This window comes from Macaca mulatta, chromosome 13 (genome assembly GCF_049350105.2).
Source record: "Macaca mulatta isolate MMU2019108-1 chromosome 13, T2T-MMU8v2.0, whole genome shotgun sequence".
Taxonomy (NCBI): Eukaryota; Metazoa; Chordata; class Mammalia; order Primates; family Cercopithecidae; genus Macaca; species Macaca mulatta.
The window spans coordinates 5,879,625-5,901,021 of record NC_133418.1 but is presented as its reverse complement, the minus strand read 5'-3'; the positions used below and the strand labels follow the sequence as shown (position 1 = coordinate 5,901,021).

The window sequence follows — 21,397 nt, the reverse complement described above, 5'->3', positions numbered from 1 at the left end:
GACCTGGGGCTGGGCTTGGTATTTGAGAAGTTATCTGGGCGGTAGATCCATCTTCTGATGGCTGGGGTCAGGAAATCTTTTGACTCCCTATTTTCTTCTTTTGTCTATTGCATGCCTTCTTGAAGGACTGTTATTCGATTTCTAATATATTAAAGAAATCATTCTAAATTCACGTACATAGTAAATCAAATATGTAGCCAAATCATGTACAGAAACAACATTTGTGGGGTTTTTTTAAAATAAAGGGATTGTTAATATTTTTCCATATAAATTAAATTTGCCAGTCTCCCTAGATGAGTTATAACTAAAAATATTAATTTTAAAAACAACTAAAATTGCATTTTTTTCCTCCACTGAAACAGGTATTTGGTGTTGGAGTTCCAAATCCATATCGATTGAGGCCATTCCTTGGGGCCAGAGTCCCTGTAAATAGTAGTTTCTCACCTATAATAAACATCCACAACCCTCACAGTGAGCCTTTACAGGTGAGTTTATGATGCTGATTTTGAATAAGCTTCATTTTGGTGGAAATTAATGTCTTAGCGTGAAATCTCAGTTTGTTACAGTTTCCAAGACTATTTAAAATAATAGGGTTTTATAGATGTATTGAAGAGGGTTATTACTTTTAGTACAGCTTGCTGTAGTCTGAATTTTGGAATACAGTGGTCTGGATTTTGAATTTTTGGAATCATTTTTAAAATGACTGTGGCTTCTCTGGTGTTATAGTTTAGGCAGCTCTGCATTTAAAGAAGAGTTTTTAGCTACACAAGGCTGCTTTTTTTTTCCCCTGCAATTCAACACCTTCTGGCCCAATATCCATGTTTTTTAAAACAGTTCAAGTTTATTTCTGGAAATAAATTTTTGGTGATGGCAGCCTAGAAATTAAAATCCAGGGAAAGGGTAATATAGAATTATGAGTAAAAGCAAACTTGTTTTTTATTTAAAAAATGCAACTTCTTGTCTTACCTAATCTTCTAGTAGTAGTTGTTTTCAGGTGTGAAATTCCTCCTCACCAGCTCCTTGTGCCTTTCACAGTGGGAGTGGCTAGTGTCATTCCTTCAGAGAGTTTCTGAAATCTGTGCCTTACATCCTAGAGACTTCAGTGTGTGACATGTGCAGCCTCGATGGCTTCTAGCTGTGTTGTCTGTGTTAAAAGTAGATGCGAATGCTTTCTAGAATAGTCCAGGATGCCAGAGTTCTTTCGGACCAACACTGAAGGACTTAAAGCAGCTTGAAAATGACAGGTGGAGGAAAAATACTGTATTTGGTGGTAAGTGTAGGGCTTTGGCAACTAAAATGGTTGTCCCAGACCACCCTGGTATAACTGTTCGTAAACAACAGAAGGGGAAATGAGGAAGAACTGGGGGAAATGTTCAGAGCCTGAATAGTGAATGCTTAGAAATGATAAGTGAAAGCAGCAAGAAAGAAATCGCTCCCCAACACTTGGCAACATCTGGGTGAAGATAGCTACTGATAAAAGTACTCTGCCCCAGTTTTAATTTTTGTAGCTGGATGTCTACATCACAGAAAAACCTGCTCTTATGTCCTGCTTTTCAGGTGGGAAGTATTCCCTCTTATCCTCACTATCCTTCTGTCGTTTACATCCTTTTGATACTTTAGGTAATGGTGTAGCTTCCCTGTTCTGGCTGTTATTACAAAGCTATATAGAAACGTCTGAAATTCTTGCTGCTTTCCCAAGGCTGGGCACAGTGGCTCATGCCTGTAATCCCAGTACTTTGGGAGGCCGAGGCGGGCGGATCACGAGGTCAGATCGAGACCATAGTAAAACCCTGTCTCTACTAAAAACACAAAACAATTAGCCAGGCTTGGTGGCGGGCGTGTGTAGTCCCAGGTACTTGGGAGGCTGAGGCAGGAGAATGGCGTGAACCCGAGAGGCGGAGCTTGCAGTGAGTCGAGATCACACCACTGCGCTCCAGCCTGGGTGACAGAGTGAGACTCCAAAAAAAAAAAAAGACAGGTTCAGGGTCTCCCTCTGTCATTCAAGCTGGAGTGCAGTGGCATGATCATGGTTTACTGCAGCCTTGAACTCCTGGCCTCAAGCATTCCTCCTGCCTTAGCTTCCCAAGTACTGAGATGACAGGCATGAGCCACTGTGCCTGACCTCTTACTCTGGTAGACCCGGCTGCATGAGTTGCCCGCTCTCCCGTAGAAGGGCTGTTACACCCCAAGGCTGCTGCCTCATTGTGGTGTCCATACCACAAGGATGGAGCTTGCAGGACTCAACAGATGTTGGTCAGTCTACAATTGCCGGAATCGCCTTGCAGTCTGTACCTTTTCTCCTCAGCCTTTGGAGTTATCAAGCTATCGCCCAGCACAGTGATCACTTTGAATTCAATTCATCTAGTCTTTTTCCAGTTAAAACATTTTAATTCAAGATTTACACAAGAGAGCAAGTGGAACACCAAAGCTGCTCTCTTAAAACCAAATATAGATTGTTTACCTGGGAAGACGTTCTTAACCTCATAGTCCAGTGTTATTTTGTGTCACTAGTCTTGTCAATATTACAATAAGAAAATATTGTAAAATGAGAAAATGCATATGATTTGTTGATTATACAACATAAACACATGAGTATGTTCTCAGGAAAAAAATATTAACAATTCAAACATGAGTGAAGCAAAAACGTCCCTTTTAACTTCCTGCTTCCCAGTCCAGCTGTCCAGCAGAACTTTCCGTGATGATGGAATAGTTCTTTCCCTGCTCTGTCCAAAAGAATAGCTGCTAGCTACGTGTGACTGTTGAGCTCTTTAATTCTGCTAGGGTGGCCAAAATGTTATTTCAACTAATTTAAATGTAAATAACCACATGTAGCTGATAGCTATTGCATAGACAGCACAGTTGCAGTCCAGGCCCTTCCTCATGGACACCACTTTTGCCACCTTGTATGTGTCATTCTACACCTTTCTCTGTGCGTGCAAGCATGTGGGCACAGAAACATTTATTTTGGGAATTTCTTTACACATAATATATTCTGTATATAATGCTTGGCTTCCTTTTTTTCCCAAACTATACTAAATTAGAACAAATAGCACTGGACTAAAAGTAAAGAATGTGTCAGGTTCCTAGTTTTAATGTAATTATTTCTTTGACTTTGTAATTTAGACTTTTTCTGTCTCTATTTCTTTATTCATTTTCTCTGTTATCAGTAAGCGACCTTTTAATCTTCTGGAGTTTTTTTTGGTTTTTTTTTTTGGTTGGTTTGTTTGTTTTCCAGGCACGACTGGAGTGCAGTGGTGCAGTCTTGGCTCACTGCAGTCTTGACCTCCCAGGCTCAAGCAATCCTCTCACCTCAGTCTCCTGAGTAGTTGAGACTACAGGTGCACGCCACCACACCTGGCTAATGTTTTTTATTTTTTTGCGGAGACAGAGTCTCACTATGTTGCCCAGGCTGGACTGCAACTCCTGGGCTCAAGTTAAGCACCGCCACCTTGGCCTCCCAAAGTGCCGGGATTACAGGCATGAGCCACTGTGCCTGGTCTAATCTTCTGTTTTCAAGCATTGTTATGCTTGTTTGCTTGATACTGGAAAGATTAATGAAATAATATGTGATGTTTTCTGGTTTTCCAGAAAAAGTTCTACAGTCCTCATCTCAGTTAAGGTGCTGTTATTATTAATACAATAAGCACTATAGATGAGCACTGTAATAAATCAGGAGGCAAGTAATAATACACACAAAATCTACAGCTTATCAGTCTTTTGTAAATGCATTACTTTTACAGCAGCAACTCCCCAGCCCCCACCAAAAAACAAACAAAAAAAACCCTTTAAGGGGCCAGGCGGGTTGGCTCACGCCTGTAATCCCAGGACTTTGGGAGGCCAAGGCGGGTGGATCACGATGCAGGAGCTCGAGACCAGCGTGGCCAACATGGTGAAACCCTGTCTCTACGAAAAATACAAAAATTAGCTGGGCGTGGAAGCATGCGCCTGTAATCCCAGCTACTCGGGAGGCTGAGGCAGGAGAATCACTTGAACCCAGGAGGCGGAGCTTTCAGTGAGCCGAGATCACACCACTGCAGTCCAGCCTGGGAGACAGAGCGAGACTCCGTCTCAAAAAAACAAAAAAACAAAAAACCTTTAAGCTTATACTGAAGAATTGCCATTTTTCTTGCTTTGTCCTTTTTTGTTCACTCCTGGAGGACTTCTTGTGATGAAACAAGTGAACGTTTTCCACCCCTTCTCATAGCTTCACCCCAAATGTAATTGAATTAAATGTATGTTTTATTTTAAGAGCTAGGGTTAACTTACCTTTAAAGAAAAGTCTCCTGCCTTATGACCCATTTTGTTTGTATATATTTACCCAAAAGCAAGGAAAGCAGATGTCCACACCAATACTTGTACTCAGTGTCCACAGCAGCTTTTTCTCTAATGGCCAGACATTGGAAACCACTCAAATGTCCCTTCGGTGTGTGGATTGAAAAACTGCAATATAATCATCAAATAGAAGTGAACTATTAATGCATAAACAATGTGGTAGACCCCAAAATAATTACACTGAGCAAAAGAAGCCAGACACCAGAATATATACGCTATTACTCCATTTACATAAAACTCCAGAAAACATGAGCTAATCTGAAGTGACAGAGAGCAGATCAGTGGTTGCCTAGAAAAGTAAGAAGGGACAGAGAAGGATGAATGGATTGCACAAGGCATGAGGAAGCTTTTGGTGATAACGGATATATTTAATATCTTAATTACAGTGATGGTTTTATGCCCAAACACAATTCATCAGGTTGTATACTTTAAATAGGTATTGTTTATTTTACATCAATGATAATAAAGCTGTTTTTAAAAAAATCATAAGCTTACACATAAGCCACAGAAATATTTTTGCTTCCAGTAGAAACCACGTATTTTCATGTTCCACAAGAGTTGTATATATCTCAAAATAATATTTACACTCTTCACCATTTCACAGTTACGGTAGATCCACTGCTGGATCTTGTTATAAATGTATGGATAAAGAAGCACTTTATGTTACTATAAGAAATACAAAATTTATGTTTCCAAAACTTGGTAATTTTTGTAAATTATTCCCTTTGGAAAAAAAAAAGTATCCTGTTACTTCTAAAATCTGGTCCCTGGAACAACTATTATACTTACACTGTTTCTAAGTAAAATTTTCAAAGTTACCTTAATTAAAAATACCACTATTGCTTACACATACGGAGCACTGAATTTAGTGATATGATACGTATCCTACATTTATATCTTTAAATGTTTTTGAATGTTTTGTGATAAACAATTAGGATGTCAGAATTATTTCTCTGTAATAGCAATCACATGCTTTGAGAATATGACTTTGAACTTAGCCATCGTGTGCTCTTTTGCCCCAGGTTGTAGAAATGTACTCTAGTGGAGGAGACCTTCACCTAGAACTCCCAACGGGTCAACAAGGAGGTACCAGAAAACTGTGGGTGAGTTGTAACCTAGTATTCTCTTGTGTGTGCTCCCATGAAACCAATTATTCTTAAATTGGAAAATACTTAACTCCTTATAGGCTGAACAAATATGGATGACTTCTCTTTAATCATTGTCTTAATGTTAATTTATGTCAAGTATATACGAAAATTGGAGGAGAGATTGAGGAGGGAATATAAGTAGTAATTTTTGGAAAGGGCAGTGAATAAAATTGGTGGGAGTTCTACCCCACTACATGGAAAGTAACTTCAGCTATTCTTTCTCAGAATTATATGGGTAAAGTTGTCTCTGAGTCTGATAATTTATGATGTGCTTTACACATGAAAAAAGTAAAGGATTAAAAAAATGTAGGAAGGATTCATTATGGTTTTGTTTTGTTTTTGAAGGTAAGTAATTGAACGTTCATATTCACCGTTGGTAAAGGAGATGGCACTTGCAGAGGGAACCTAGGCAAGCACCTGTGATGACTTAGAAAATTTTTAATTCTTGAAGGTGATCTGTGTTCACCTTCAATATTGTTGAATATTTAACAATATTAACCAAATTAAAGATATGTAAGAGAACCTTATTTGTAAAGGTTCTTGCCATGTGAGAGTTTTTAAAATGTTTACATGCTTTAATCCAAGAGGGAGAAGCCAGTTGTGGTCAATTCAGTTCCATACCCAGGTCACTCAGATCACTGCTCATCTGTAATTGGAGGAACACAAATTTTGCCACCAGGAATAAGGTTTGAGAATCAGAGTTTCTTTATTAACTACTGTTACACACACACAGCCTCTTGATTCTGTCTTCTGACCCCAGTCTTGACCAGGGAAGAGATGTGGAGATTACATGTTTAGGATGTTAATATAAACATTTAGAAACAAATTTATCAGCCACTAATTTGGTTAATTCTCAGAATATATAAACACAGTAGCAAAAAGAAATATGCAATGGACAGTTTATTTATGTCCTTTCACAAAAATGTTTCACCTTGAAATTATGGTGTTTGAGTGAAAAATCATTTACAAAGCAATGCTTCAGAGGATTAAATTCAGACTATTGAATCTGTATATATTATGCTTCTAGACAGAATAACTACGAACTTCCTGTGAAATATAATTGGTATCTAATAAATAGAGAATTCAGATTTTTAAATAGTCAAGAATGATAATGAATGATAACAGAGAATAGCATAATGTTTTTATAGTCCTAGTGGCTGCGAAAAAAGATACAGTAATTCTTACTCCTACAAACCTAGACTGAGAAAAAAGCCAGCGGGCTGTGACCTCACCTCCAGCCTATTTCAGTGTATATGAGGAAACCCCAGAGACCAAAGCAACTCTCTAGAGTTGGGGAGTGGATGGTCCATCCCTCCGATCCTAGGAGGGTTCCAATCTCCTGTTTTCTGCTTTGGAACTAAAAAGAGAGTAGGGATAAGTGAAGGCCCACTAAGCTCTAGAATACAGGGATCTCCTAAAATATGCTGAAAGGTTTGTGCAGAGAAGAAATTCCAGTAGTCCCCAGGGAGCCATGTTGTTCTAAAACCAGGAAAGAGAGTACCCCTCAAAATGTTTTTTCCAGTAAGTCTTCCTTTTAGTATATAAATGTTCTCTCATTACAGGACTGAAAATGTTTGCTGTCTTACATGAATGCAGTTGGTAAACTAGATTTCCTAGAGAAGCTTTGCATTGTTAGGTTTTCCATGAAAGAGCAGTGTAAGCCATTTATGGAGGTTCTTGTGGACTTCTAGAAAAGTCTTTTCCTCTGATGGTGACATTTCTGTTGGTTAAATTTCAAGACCGAGTTATATACACAAACACCACTAACTAGCATGTTTAAAAATAACTGGTTTTGTAGGTTAGTTTTACCTTTTAATGGGGCTTTTGTAACTGACAATTTGTTTTCAGATCATTTGACTTCTTTTACTTTGCCTACTTTTCGTATCATATTTGATAGATTCTAAACAGCACGTTTTTCACATTTTAAAGTTCTCCAGAAATGGAGTGTGTGTTACATATTGGTTTAATTAGCAATGCATTTTTTATTAATAGGTATATAAAATACTCATCTTTCAGTCAGTGTCATCCAGTTCAGTAAAATATGGTGGTTTTGCTCCATTACAAACGCTGTGCTACATTGTGGTCTGTTAACTTGTCAGGAAATTCCTCCTTATGAAACCAAGGGAGTGATGAGAGCCAGTTTTTCATCTAGAGAAGCAGATAATCACACAGCCTTCATAAGAATCAAGACGAATGCTTCAGACAGCACAGAGTTTATCATTCTTCCTGTTGAGGTTGAAGTTACAACAGGTTAGTGGAAAACTGAGGAAATCGAAAGTTGTTTTGTTTTCAGTGCAGCTTACTCGGGCAAAGTGAACAATAATTGTTGACTTTTCTTTTTTCCAAGCTCCTGGAATTTATTCCTCAACTGAAATGTTAGATTTCGGTACACTAAGAACACAAGGTAAAAAATCTTTTAAAAGAGTCTTTATGGAGTCGTTGTTGTTTTTTAAATCCCTGTATTCAGTGCTCTACTGTACTTTGTAATTCAGCTTTAACATCATTTCAGTGGGTCGCATGATCTTGTACAAATCTTCCTTTCAGACTCAGTGCCTTTACCAGTTTATACCCCATTCCTCCGAGGGGGGGTGGCATTGCTTACCAGGTTGCAAAACAAGGCCGTGGGATAATTTAAGTCACCTAAATGGAAGATTGAGGCAGAAAGTAGTTTTCTAGTTTCTCAATCCAGTTGCTCATGGATTTAGTTATGCTGAATGTTGATTTTTGCTTCTGGATTTTGTTTAGATATGAGTTATTAAATTATATTATGACAAAATGTTAAAAGCTTGTCACAGCTGTTCAGAAAATTCAAATTCTACAATTAAAAACAACCAAGTCAAGAATTTTACTAAGGAAAAACTAAGAGTACTTGTAATTTGGGATGTATATGCACTATATATAATAAAATGTAGTTAAGATTGAAGACCACATCTTTAAAAGTTAGATTTGCTTTTAATATATTTTTACATTATAAATTATTAATTTGCTTCATTATGTTTTGCTGAAAAGCTAGAAGTTTAGTAATGTCTGAGTTCACTAAAAAAATAATATTTTGGGGGCTGGGCATGATGGCTCATGCCTATAATCCCAGCACTTTGGGAGGTGGAGGCAGGCAGGTCACCTGAGGCCAGGAGTTCAAGACCAGACTGGCCAACATGATGAGACCCCGCCTCTACTAAAAAAAAGTACAGAAGTCTGCTGGGCATGGGGGCACACGCCTGTAATCCCAGCTACTCAGGAGGCTGAGGTGGGAGGATCGTTTGAACCCAAGAGACTGAGGTTGCAGTCAGCCAAGAGTGCGCCACTGTACTTCAGCCTGGGTGACAGAGCAAGATTTTGTCTCATTAAAAAAAAAAAGTATATATTTTGGGGTTTTCAAAAATCTGGTTTAAGAGGGAACAGTTCTTATAATACACAGTGTCCTTATGAGTAAAGCAATTACCACCTAATGTTTCTTTTTATTAATGTTATTGTATTTCACAAATTGATAGCTTCAGTTTGATATCTTACAAGGTAAAGATTCTAACTTGGTTTAAAAGCACACCTTTTAAAGAAATACTTCTTTTCCTCAATTTTAACAGATCTACCAAAAGTTTTAAATCTTCATTTATTAAATTCAGGAACAAAAGATGTACCAATAACAGTAAGTTTTTACTTCTTTTTTTTTTTTCTAATTTATATATTCTTTGTTTTTAAATGTATTACGAAGTTAAAAATAATTAAACCCTTACTCTAAAAGAATTCTATTTTGTGATGACCTGGTGACATTTTGGTTCTAAGTGTGATGTGAGAAACCAGTTCCGCCCCAGCCACCCAGATTTTAAGGATGAGAGGGAAATATAGGCAGTCTTTTCAAAGTAAGTTTGAACCAAAGTTCATGAGTTTCTTATACAGGCACAGTCATATAAAAGGCCTGTTCTGATAGATCCTAAAATCTGTGGGCCATGTGGAAAGAAAAACAGGTTATAAGGATTTTATCAGATTTTATCAGATTAAGGTATGGGCAGGAAAGAGGAAAAAGAGTCAGATGAACTGGGAAGAAAATAAGCAAAAAAAAAATGTTGTAGGTAGTGGTAAAGTGCTGTTAACACTTGTCGCAGGCTCCCTAACTAGCAGTTACTGAACTACCTTAGACAGCACATTATAAACTAAGGCCCTCTCTCCCTCACACATATGTACCAAATAAGTAACTTTTAGGCCATACAGTGGAATTGAGGTGCCATTAGATCGTTTTAGGGGAAAAGGGGATATCTAAGTTTTGCCTTGGCCCACAACCTCTCTTTCTGATGAGGTCCCTAACATATATACATAGGGAATCATTATATAGGAAAATAGAACATTTTTACTATAATTTGTGCTGATACCAGAAACTTAACTTCAGTGAACTGATAAAATGAGATATAGATCATGTGGGCTTGAGATTTAAGGGAACTTTGTCCATCGATGGCCATACCCAGATTTTATCACCAGCTGGTGGAGTAGACCAAAGAGAGAAGAATATACAAACCCCAGCCAGGAAGCAAGAGATGGTCTTCCCAGGTAACCACATTCCCCTGCGCAGTGACCTTCCTCACCAGTGGGATCGGGGTGGAGATGGGCTTCCCAGGTAACCACATTCCCCTGCGCAGTGACCTTCCTCACCAGTGGGATCGGGGTGGAGATGGGCTTCCCAGGTAACCACATTCTGACGCGCAGTGACCTGCCTCACCAGTGGGATCGGGGTGCAGGCAGCGTCCTCGTATCTGATCTGGCATTTCTCCTAATGTGATTTGGGGATTTGATGGGAAAGTACCTTTACGAAGCCCGAGCAAACCAGCCTAACTTTTTACATACAATAAATGGACTGAAACACAAATATCTTTTTCAATGAACATTTTATGGAAAAATGAAATTGGCAATTAACCTGAAGAATGTGAAGAACTAGTATTCAGTTCACTTATGACATGGCATTAAATAGGCCCCTGTTTTTCCTTTTTCTTATTTACTAAGGAGTTTTTGGATACATTGTAGGTGAACATTTTTGCTCTTGCTGAGTCAGGCACTAGGCTAGTGCTGTTATGTAGTAAATGTATTACTTTAATACCTATAAGGTGCAGTGGTCCTAGTTTTCTAAATAGGAAAACTGAGAGCTTTTTTTTTTTTTTTTCCTGGAAGTGACTTACACAACTATAAAAAATGCAAAAGTAGGCCAGGCATGGTGGCCTCACACCTGTAATCCCAGCACTTTGGGAGGCTGAGGCGGGTGGATCACTTGAGGTCAGGAGTTCAAGACCGGCCTGGCCAACATGGCGAAACCCTGTCTCTACTAAAAATACAAAAATTAGCCAGGCATGGTGGCACACGCCTGTAGTACCAGCTACTCAAGCTGAGGCAGGAGAATTGCCTGAACCTCAGAGGTGGAGGTTGCAGTGAGCCAAGATCGTACGGCTGTGTTCCAGCCTGGGTAACAGAGCAAGACTCTGTCTCAAAAAAAAAAAAAAAAAAAAAAGGGTATATGAAACATGAAAGTATATTATACAGTGCCACTTAGCAATCACATATTTATGAATATATCATTTTAATTGCACAGTCAATATTCCTGTTAAAAACCTATATATATCTATTAATATAATACATCTGTACCTACCTGTGTGTGTGTCTTTTATAATATCCAAAGCCCAAACTCTGCCAGTGTTTTGGTGGTTTTCTGTTTCCTCCTTCATTCACCCATTCAATAAATATTTAATGAGCATCAACTATGCCAGCTGCTGTGCTGACTGAGAATACAGCAGTGGATCAGACCACCGGAGTTCCCTACCCCATGGAGCTCACTGTTAATCAGGGCTTCCTGGAACTCTGGGAGATACTTAGATTTTATTCTAAGTGTAATGGGAAATTAGTAATAGGATTTTAAACAGCAGAGTGACATCATCTGATTTATGTGTTGTAAAATGTAAAAGGTCACTGTAGCTACTTTGTGGAGAGTGAACTTACAGACATGGAAGGACAGAAAGCAAAGGAGACCATTTGGGATCTGATTTAGCAATCAGCCTGAGAAATGATGGTGGCTTAGACTTCCCACCTTATCAGCTATGGGGCAAGCCCACCCACCGTGGAAACTGAGTTTTCAGAGCTCTTCTTAAGGTTTTTCCTGTGTGTTTCAGCATTTTCTGCATAATTCACCAGGCTTAGACTGACAGTTATTTAGAAGGGTTCCTGCCTCCTCCTATTTCACAAACACAGAATTTTTAGGATTTGCTAAGCAGTACTAGAAGCTGGAGATTTTTTTTTTAATTCCCCTTCAGGGAATTCATTCTCTTTCTAAATATGGGATTACTAAAGCAAGCAATTCCAATTATGAGTTCCTCACCTGCTAACAGACAGGATGCTCAGGTCCAAACTCTCCTAGTATGTCTCTAATGCAACTTTGAGAAAATGGCTTTCCTCAGCATTTACAAAACATTAGTGCTATATAAATGATGGAGTAAGTTTGCCTGAGATGTCTTCAGAGGAATGTTTGGATGAGGTTTCCCTTGGTAATGGACAAATTGGAATCCAAGTGGTCTCCTTTGCTTTCTGTCCTTCCATGTCTGTAAGCATATCAGCTTAACATACGCTTTAGTGAATTGGTACACACATTATTAGAAATACAATGTTAAATGCTGAAAGGTTATTTCCCTTGTTTGCTCAAGTGCTTTTATAAGCAGTTTTAGAATGTTCCGGACCCTTGAATTTCACTTGAGGGTTACTGAGCTTTAGTTGGGTCTGAATGTTGTGAGAAAAGCCTAGAACTATATTTAGAACATATGCCAGCTTGTGAGCTGCCTTTCCTGGGAACTTGCAACAGTGTTTCCACTTCTTGATTATCTGTGAGTTAGCAATAGTCACTAATATAAAACAGGTTGGTTGTATAAATATGCTTACTACAAGGTGGTGATTGTGTGTTAGTTCTCATTTAAAGCCACACCAGAATGGGCCAGCTACTTAAATGTTTTGTCTTGGGTTTGTTTGTTTGCTCTGTTTTCGTTTCCTTGGAGAATGGGTTTTAACAATTTGGGTTTGTTTTTACTGATAATGAGTGAACAATTCAGACCATTTGTATAAAACACGATTTTTCAGTTGAATATTTCTTTGTTATTACTGCAGCATATTTTAAGGTAGCAATACTAATGTAAAGTTTTTATCTGGTAAGAAAAATCTTAAAGTGGTGTGTTTCATATGAAAAAGATTCATCAGCTATTTTAAGTTCTTACTACTTACAGTGACTATATTTTAACAAACATCCTTGCTTAGCTATTTCTGACTTGGTGGTGTACAGGCTGATAGCACTCGAAAAATGGTGTGCTTGTTACTGATGAACTCCCACTTCTAGCCTTTAAGCATATTGAAAAATGGTCAGTCCTTCATTGTATATCCAGAGTTGGTTCCTTCTGGTGCGTTCTTGGTCTCGCTGACTTAAAGAATGAAGCCACGGACCTTCACGGTGAGTGTTACAGCTCTTAAAGATGGTGTGGACCCAAAGAGTGAGCAGCAGCAAGATTTATTGTGAAGAGCGAAAGAACAAAGTTTCCACAGTGTGGAAGGGGACCCGAGCAGGTTGCCTCTGCTGACTCAGGTGGCCAGCTTTTATTCCCTTATTTGGCCCCATCTACGTCCTGCTATTTGGTCCATTTTACAGAGCTCTGATTGGTCCATTTTACAGAGTACTGATTGGTGCATTTACTTTTTTTTTTTTTTGAGACGGAGTCTTGCTCTGTGATCTCAGCTCACTGCAAGCTCCGCCCCCCCGGGTTCGCACCATTCTCCTGCCTCAGCCTCCCTAGTAGCTGGGACTACAGGTGCCCGCCACCTCACCTGGCTAATTTTCTTGTATTTTTAGTAGAGACGGGGTTTCACCGTGTTAGCCAGGATGGTCTCGATCTCCTGACCTCGTGATCCGCCCGTCTCGGCCTCCCAAAGTGCTGGGATTACAGGCTTGAGCCACCGCGCCCGGCCGATTGGTGCATTTACAATCCTTTAGCTAGACAGTGTGTGCTGATTGGTGCATTTACAATCCTTTAGCTAGACACAGAGCATTGATTGGTGCATTTACAGTCCTCTAGACAGAAAAGTTCTCCAAGTCCCCACTCAATCCAGGAAGTTCATCTGGCTTCACCTCTCAATCCCCCATCTAAATAGAACACACCAACTGCTGTTGGGGATTGGACAGTGACCGTTCTAGCTGCTTCCTGCTGGATAGGGGCGAAGAAGGGATCCTACAGTGGTAGTGTCCTCCAGAGGGGAACTCGCTAGGCCTGCCAAGGGGCCAGTGGGTCGACCCAGGGGTCCTCGGTAGAAGTTGTTAGTTGAGCTCATTTGGGGTTCCATTTGTAAGACCATCTGTAGCTTGATGGCCTCGATCCAAGAAGAAACACATTTGACAAGGAGGTTAAAAATACAGGGCCCAAAGCGAGTAATAGCAAGATGGCTGTCACAGGACGTAGAAAGGGGAGAAGCCATGTCACCTAACTCCAGAGGTTGGTGTAAGAGTTTGAAAGGCATCATCTGATTTCAGAAGCCTTTTCCTGTAAACGCTGGGCAGCATCTCATACTATCCCCAACTGGTTAGTGTAAAAAAACACTCTTCCTCTAAGAAGTTGCAGAGTCCTCCTTTCTCAGCAGTGAGGAGGTCTAGGCCTCCGCGGTTTTCGAGAGTCACTGCTGCCAGAGTCTACTTGGGATCGTAGAGTAAGGATAGATTTTGTGATTTCTTGCAAACTGTCTGAGAAGTCCTTTGACAGTTCATTGTAGTAGGGTAATAAAATAGATAAACCTGCTATTCCGGTTCCTGTAGCAGTGGACATTTCTGTAAGTAGGGGTATTAGTTGTATGACCCTGCGCTGAGGGACTTGAGCTTTGAGGGGCACTGATTTCCGTAAGATTAGAAGTTAGGATAGTACATGTTACACTGTTAACTTTTAGCAAACTTTTGTTGAAAGCCTTGTAAGTTTGGGATTTAAAAAATTTTTTGCTATTAATAAAACCTCATCTAGTCCATATTAACTTAGAATTGGTATAGATGGCTCCTTCCTGATTTTGTAAATACTGTAAGGTTTGGCTGAGTGCAAACAGCTTGCAGGTTTGAGCAGAACAATTATTAGGCAGTTTTTCTAACTGCTTCTACAAGAGTTCCCTTATCACTTACTGAATACGCATTGTGTCTTTTTCCCTTAATCGCTTGGGAGGAACCATCTATCTCCTGTCCTGAAAGGAGCTTCTCCTAGGTCTGGTCTGACCTTTGTATGGTAATTAGTAAAGATTTAGATCTCCTGTTAGGAAACCTGCTGGTTTAAGGATTTTTGATAGGAAGGCTACGGGTTGTCAGTGCCCTCAGTGCTTTTGTGGTATGTCCTTACTTACACGGACAACAAGGTGGTGTTGGAGTGTTATAGGGTTACAGAGAAGACCTTCAATTATCAATTATAGGTTTTAAATTTACCCTGGCTTTTAAAGGAATACGGTTCACTTTTTTTCTTCACTACTTCCGTTTCTTTTTCTTTCTCTTTGACTTCTTTTTTGTCTCTGTTTCTCTTTCTGACTTCCTCTTTGTCTCTTCCTCTCTCTCTTTGACTTTTTGTCTCCTTCTTTCTCTCTGACTCCTTCTTTGTCTCTGTCTCTTCCTCCCTCTCTCTCGCTGATTTTCTCTTTCTCTCTTTCCTTTCTGCTGGTCTTCGCCTGCCTCTGTCGGCCACTTATGCTGCTGTTCTGCCCTCTCCTTCCCCTTTTGGTGGCTTCAGCAGTGTGAGACTGCCACCTCTTTGGGTTTTTGTATTGCGTGTAATAACTCTCTAATTTCCTTGTGGTATTTAATGGGGGTTCCCCTAGAGGTTACAAATTCCCATTCTTTCCATATTGCATCATGGGCATGTAGGATTAGATAAGCATACTTGCTATCTGTATATACATTTATTCTTTTTCCCTTTCCCAGTTCTAAGTGCCACTAGTTCTGCTAACTGGGCACTGGTTCCTGGGGGAAGAGGCTTACTTTCAAGTAAGGTTGCATCGCTAACTGTGGCATAACCTGCCCTTCATATCCCATTCTCCACAAATGAGCTTTCGTCGGTATATAGGTTAAGGTCAGGATTAGCTAAGGGGACTTCTAAGAGACCATCTCGGGTGGCATAAGTCTGGACTGTAATTTGTTGGCAGTCACTCTCGATTGGTTCCCCATCCTCTGGGAGAAAAGGGGCAAGGTTGAGGGCCACACACGTATGTATTTGAAGCACCGGTCCCTCGAGTATAGCGCCTGCTGTCTAGGCGGTTGTCTGATAGCCATAAACTTCCTTTGGCACCTAGTATACCATTTATATCATGAGTAGTCCAGACAGTGAGATCCTTTCCTTGTATTATTTTGATGGCCTCTGACACTAAGATGGCCACTGCCGCAACTACCCGTAAACAGTGAGGCCAGCCTTTTGCTACTACATCAGTTTCCTTACTTAGGTATGCCACTGGTTGTGGGGTTGTCCCACAAGTCTGAGCAAGGACTCCAAGAGCTATCCCTGCTCTCTCTGTGACATATAAAGAGAAGTTTTGTCCTGTCAGAAGGCTTAAAGCTGGAGCTTGTACTAGGCCTGCTTTAAGGTTTTGAAGGCAGTTTCTGCCCCTGGTTCCCATTCTACTAGATGAGTATTTGCCCTCTGGGTCTCCTTGATTAGAGTATAGAATGGCTATCTCGCTGTATCCGGGGATCCATACTTGCCAAAGGCTGATGATTCCAAGGAACCCCCATAACTGTTTTAATGTCCTTGGGTGAGGATAAGCCAGTATAGGCTGTATTCGTTCCCTGCTGAGGGCCCTGGTCCCTCTGCCTAAGATTAGGCCTAGATATTTGACCTGCTGTAGGCAGAGCTGGGCCTTCGACCTAGACACCTTGTACACTTGATTAGCTAGAAAGTTCAAGAGATCTAGAGTAGCCTGCTGGCATGGGGCTTCCAAACTGGTAGCCAAAAATAAATCATCCACATACTGAATTCTTCATACTAGAATTTATACTAGAAATCATTCTTCAGTATGTGGATGGACTTGAGAAGTGGCCTAGGTCTTGGGCTAGTGTGTGACCAAACAGATGAGAGCTATCCCTAAACCCTTGGGGCAAGACCATCCACATAAGTTGGGCCATGTGGTCTGTGGGATCCTCAAAGGCAAAGAGAAACTTTGAGTCAGAGTACAGGGGAGTACAGAAAAAGGCATCCTTGAGGTCCAAAACTGACCAATTCTGCTTCCTCTGGTATTTGAGAGAGCAGGGTATAGGGGTTTTGTACAACTGGATATAGAGGAATTACAGCCTCATTGCTCAGTCTAAGATCTTGCACTAGTCTCCACTGACCATTTGGTTTTTGTACTCTTAGAATTGGGGTGTTGCGGGGACTGCTGCATTTCCTTACTAAGCTTTTACCTGTTTAATAATATCCTATTATCCTTTATGAGCATCAGGCCTTAAGGGATATTGCCTTTGATAAGGAAAAGTCATGGGGTCTTTTAGCCTGATTTGGACTGGGCGGGCATTTTTTGCCCTTCCAAATTGTCTTTCCAGTGCCCAGACTTCAGGGTTGATTCCCTCCTCAAGTAGGGGACAACAAATGGGTAACTTGTTCCCCATATTCATGTAGATAATAGCTCCAGTTTTGGCTAATATATCCCTCCCTAATAAGGGTGTGAGACTTTCAGGTATAACAAGAAAGACATGTGAAAAGAGCAAAGTCTCCCAATTACAACTGAAGAGGTGGGAGAAATACCTGGTTACAGGCTGTCCCAGGATTCCTCGGATGGTAACAGACCTTGAAGATAGTCGTCCAAGACAGAAGATTAACACTGAGAAGGTCGCACCAGTGTCCAGGAGGAAGTCAATTTCCTGGCCCTCAATGGTTAAACGTACCCGGGACTCAGTGAGGGTGATGGCGTGAGCTGGTGCTTGCCCCAGGCACCCTCAGTCCTGTTGTTGGATCATCTGGTTGGGGGCTTCTGGCCCAGAGAAACTTTGCCCTGGGGCAGTGTGCCTTCCAGTGATTGTCTCGGCATAGCAGACATGGATGGGGGGTGGCTGGTTTCTCGTGGGACAATCTTTTTTGAAGGGTCCTTGTAAACCACACTGATAACAAGACCTGCCAGGTGATTGGCCTGCTCCATTTTCTGTCCTCTCTGAACCACCAAGGTTTGCTTGTCTGAGGGCCATGACTAAGGCTGCGGCCTTTCTCTCATCTCACTTTTCCTTTTGGGCCTGTTCCTCTTGGTCCCTATTAAAGAACACCAAGGTTGCCAGGTTTAATAATGCCTCCAGATTTTGTTCAGGGCCCAGGGCTCACTTTTGGAGTTTTCTTCTGATATCTGTGGCTGATTGGGTAATAAACTTATTTTTCGTGATCAGTTGACCCTCAAGGGAGTCAGGTGACAGGGGAGTATATTTCCTTAAGGCCTTCCGTAGGTGCTCGAGGAAGGCAGAAGGATTTTCTTCCTTTCTCTGAGTCATGGTGGATATCATTGAATAATTCATGGGCTTTTTCCTAATTCTCCTTAGTCCTTTTAGAACACAGGTCAGATGTTTACAGCTCCAGTCCCCATGATCTGAGTCTAGATCCCAGTGGGGATCCATACTGGGGACGGTTTGCTGACCTGTAGGGAATTTGTCCCTTTCTTTGGCTTTTATTCTATCATTTACTTGGCTAAGGTACCTGGTATCTCCAAACTCTTAGGCTGCAGCTAAAGCCACATTTTTTTCATTAAAGGCCAGGGTTTGATCTGACAATAGGATGACATCTGTCCAAGTGAGATAGAAGGATTGCCCTAGACCCTGTAGGACATCTATATACCTATCAGGATCATCTGAAAGCTTACCCAGGTCTGCCTTGATCTGCTTTAAATCAGAGAGGGACAAGGGGACATGTACCCGGGGTTGGGCCAAATTCCCCTCCCCCTACAACTTGAAGGGGACATAACTGATAGCCTGGGGGGGGTTGTGGTCCTTTGGAGATTTCTTTGCTTATTTCCTTCTGGGCAGGGGCGATTAGAGAAGGATTATCATTAATAGGAAGGGGAGCTATAGGGAGGCTGGGATATGGGGGTGAGCTGAGAGGTCCTCCTGTGGGATGCAAATTGCAAGCTTTGCATAGTTGTGTATTCTCCTTCAATGAAAAGAAAGCTTGGACATAAGGTATTTCACTCCACTTGCCTTCCCTCTTACAGAAAAGGTCAAGCTGCAGGATACTATTGTAATTTATACTTCCCTCAGGTGGCCATTTTTCCCCATCAGAGAGAGAGAAGATTGGGGCCAGGCCGTAGTGCAGAAAAAAATGAGCCACCTCTTTTTCAGGGTTTGTGGGTCAAATTGGTCCCGGTGGCTTAGGATGCATTTCAAGGGTGAGCCTGCTGATGCCTGAGTGTTTCCCACCTGAAAGACAGAACCACCTATGGTTTTGGTTTGTTTGTTTTCCCCCAGCGCAAGAACCCGCAGCGGTCCCTGGACCATGCTGATCAGAATAGTTACGCTCACCGACACAGCAGCAGAAACACTAGTTTTCCTCCTAGACCACAACGAGGACTGAGGAAGGTCAGATTTAGTGGCCCTTAATGACGCATTCTCAACCTGCACCCTTGCCTGTCCTCCTAGACCACAGAGAGAACTGAGAAAAACTGATTTAGTGGCCCTTACGGATGCATTTTCGAAAACCTGTTAGAGTTCTAAGCGTTCTCCTGTTAGTGTTGGGACTTGACCCCTGTCCTATAAAGATATTATGCCCCAAAAATGAAGTGGAGGGCCATACCCTGAGCGAGGGAAGGGATCTCCAGGGATGGAAGAGTGATGCCTTTTATCATCACTTCTCATCATATGAATAGGAAGGATATCGTTTCTGAGGCTCCCCCCATCCTAGCTTCAGGAATAGCTTTTGTTAGGCCTGCTAGTCTGAGGAGGGATCCTAAAATTCCAGGTAGTCCCCCCAACCCCCCAACGGGGCTTTGGGCAAAAATTATGTCTTTCTGATTGGTGAGCCCGGGTGCCTAAAGGAGGGAACAGAGTCCTGGAGTTTATACTAGAAATCATTCTTACAGGAGAAACTAGAACAGCACCAGAGACAGGCAGTGGTTTTTAGAAGCGGGACTAGCCTCGGAGAAGAGAGGCGAGAGGAAGTTTGTCTGACAGGTATTAGGACCCAGAGGGCAAGGGTCAGGATAGATAGGATAGATGGGCGAGTCTCGCTTGGGCGACGTAACTTTGAGAGTTCGCTCATGGCCACAGTCAACCAACTTTTTGTCGGGATCCCGGAGCTGAATTACTTTGCTCTCTGTTGACCCTCAGGTCAACCCAGAAGTACAGGAGAAGCGGAAGCTAGTTCCAGGCAAACCAGCGCTCCCAACTCCAAAGAATCGGGGGTTCTTAGCCCTTTCCCAGAAAACCTGACACCCGTGTCTTTAGCCCAGTGGCTGTGCTAGTTGCTTTTAAACTGGCCAACAGGTGCCCGGTATTTAGCCCCCGAATTCTAAGGAAAAATAGGACAGAATAGCAAGTGAAAGGGGTCCGATGGTGCTCACCAGTTGGTAATAGTCCCTTCATGGTCACCAAAATGTGTCCAGAATTCCGGTGGGTTCATGGTCTTCCTGACTTCAGGAGTGAAGCCACAGACCTTCGTGGTGAGTGTTCCAGCTCATAAAGGTAGCGCAGACCCAAGGAGTGAGCAGCAGCAAGATTCATTGGAAAGAGTGAAAGAACAAAGCTTCCACATCATGGAAGGGGACCCAAGCAGGTTGCCTCTGCTGGCTGGGGTGTCCAGCTTTTATTCCTTTTTTTGGCCCTGCACATGTCCTCTGATTGGTCCATTTTACAGAGCACTGATTGGTCCATTTTACAGAGTGCTGATTGGTGCATTTATAGTCGTTTAGCCACAGAGCGTTGATTGGTGCGTTTTTACAGAGTGCTGATTGGTGCATTTACAATCCTTTAGCTAGACACAGTTCTGACTGGTGCATTTATAATCCTCTAGCTAGACAGAAAAGTTCTCCAAGTCCCCACTCGGCCCAGGAAGTCCAGCTGACTTCACCTCTCAATCCTCACCTCTCAGCAGAGCAAGTGAGGAACTTCAGGAGCCATATCTGTGGAAGTCCTCTGCAAACTACAGAGTTTCATGTGATCACCTCTAACAAAGCTTGGCCTCAAGATAAAAGTGGCTCATTTGTGGGGGAAAAAACCAAGATTAACTGACTCACAAAATGTTGTAGATTATTAGATCTCAGAAAATAACCCATCCCCTTAGAATTCAAAATGTTGTAGATTATTAGATCTCAGAAAATAACCCATCCCCTTAGGATTTGCCGTGTGTGTGTGTGTGTGTGTGTGTGTGTGTGTGTGTGTGTGTGTGTGTGTGTGTGTGTGTGTGTGTGTGTGTGTGTGTGTGTGTGTGTGTGTGTGTGTGTGTGTGTGTGTGTGTGTGTGTGTGTGTGTGTGTGTGTGTGTGTGTGTGTGTGTGTGTAGGAGTCTCACTCTGTCGCCCAGGCTGGAGTGCAGTGGCCCAGTCTTGGCTCACTGCCATATCTGCCTCTGGGTTCAAGTAGTTCTCTGCCTCAGCCTCCCAAGTAGCTGGGATTACAGACACCCACCACCACGCCCAGCTAATTTTTGTATTTTTAGTAGAGACAAGGTTTCACCATCTTGGCCAGGCTGGTCTTGAACTCCTGACCTCGTGATCCACATGCCTTGGCCTCCCAAGGCAGGTTTTTTTTTTTTTTTACAGGTGGGAGAAATGAGCCACAGAGTAGACGGGCAGCTGACTCAAGCTCACATCTCTCTAGTTAAGCATCCTTTTGTTGCATAAAGTGATGCCACTGGATTGTCACATACACTTCTGTACTGATTTCCTCTCTTTGGAGAAAGTATTAGCATGGTAATATAGTATAGTATAACCAAATGG

General features: G+C 41.7%; 1 protein-coding gene across 3 annotated transcripts in view; it reads left to right on the top strand.

The window, feature by feature from the left end:
* The window catches only part of TMEM131 (transmembrane protein 131), a 254,703-nt gene that overhangs the window by 163,979 nt on the left and 69,327 nt on the right, over nucleotides 1-21,397 (top strand). For all 3 annotated transcript variants that reach the window (XM_028832201.2, XM_015112922.3, XM_077958821.1), the window contains exons 7-11: nucleotides 363-485; nucleotides 5,355-5,435; nucleotides 7,580-7,730; nucleotides 7,828-7,884; nucleotides 9,062-9,123. In XM_028832201.2, the coding sequence (XP_028688034.2) occupies nucleotides 363-485; nucleotides 5,355-5,435; nucleotides 7,580-7,730; nucleotides 7,828-7,884; nucleotides 9,062-9,123 (474 nt within the window). The remainder of the gene's footprint in view (nucleotides 1-362; nucleotides 486-5,354; nucleotides 5,436-7,579; nucleotides 7,731-7,827; nucleotides 7,885-9,061; nucleotides 9,124-21,397) is intronic.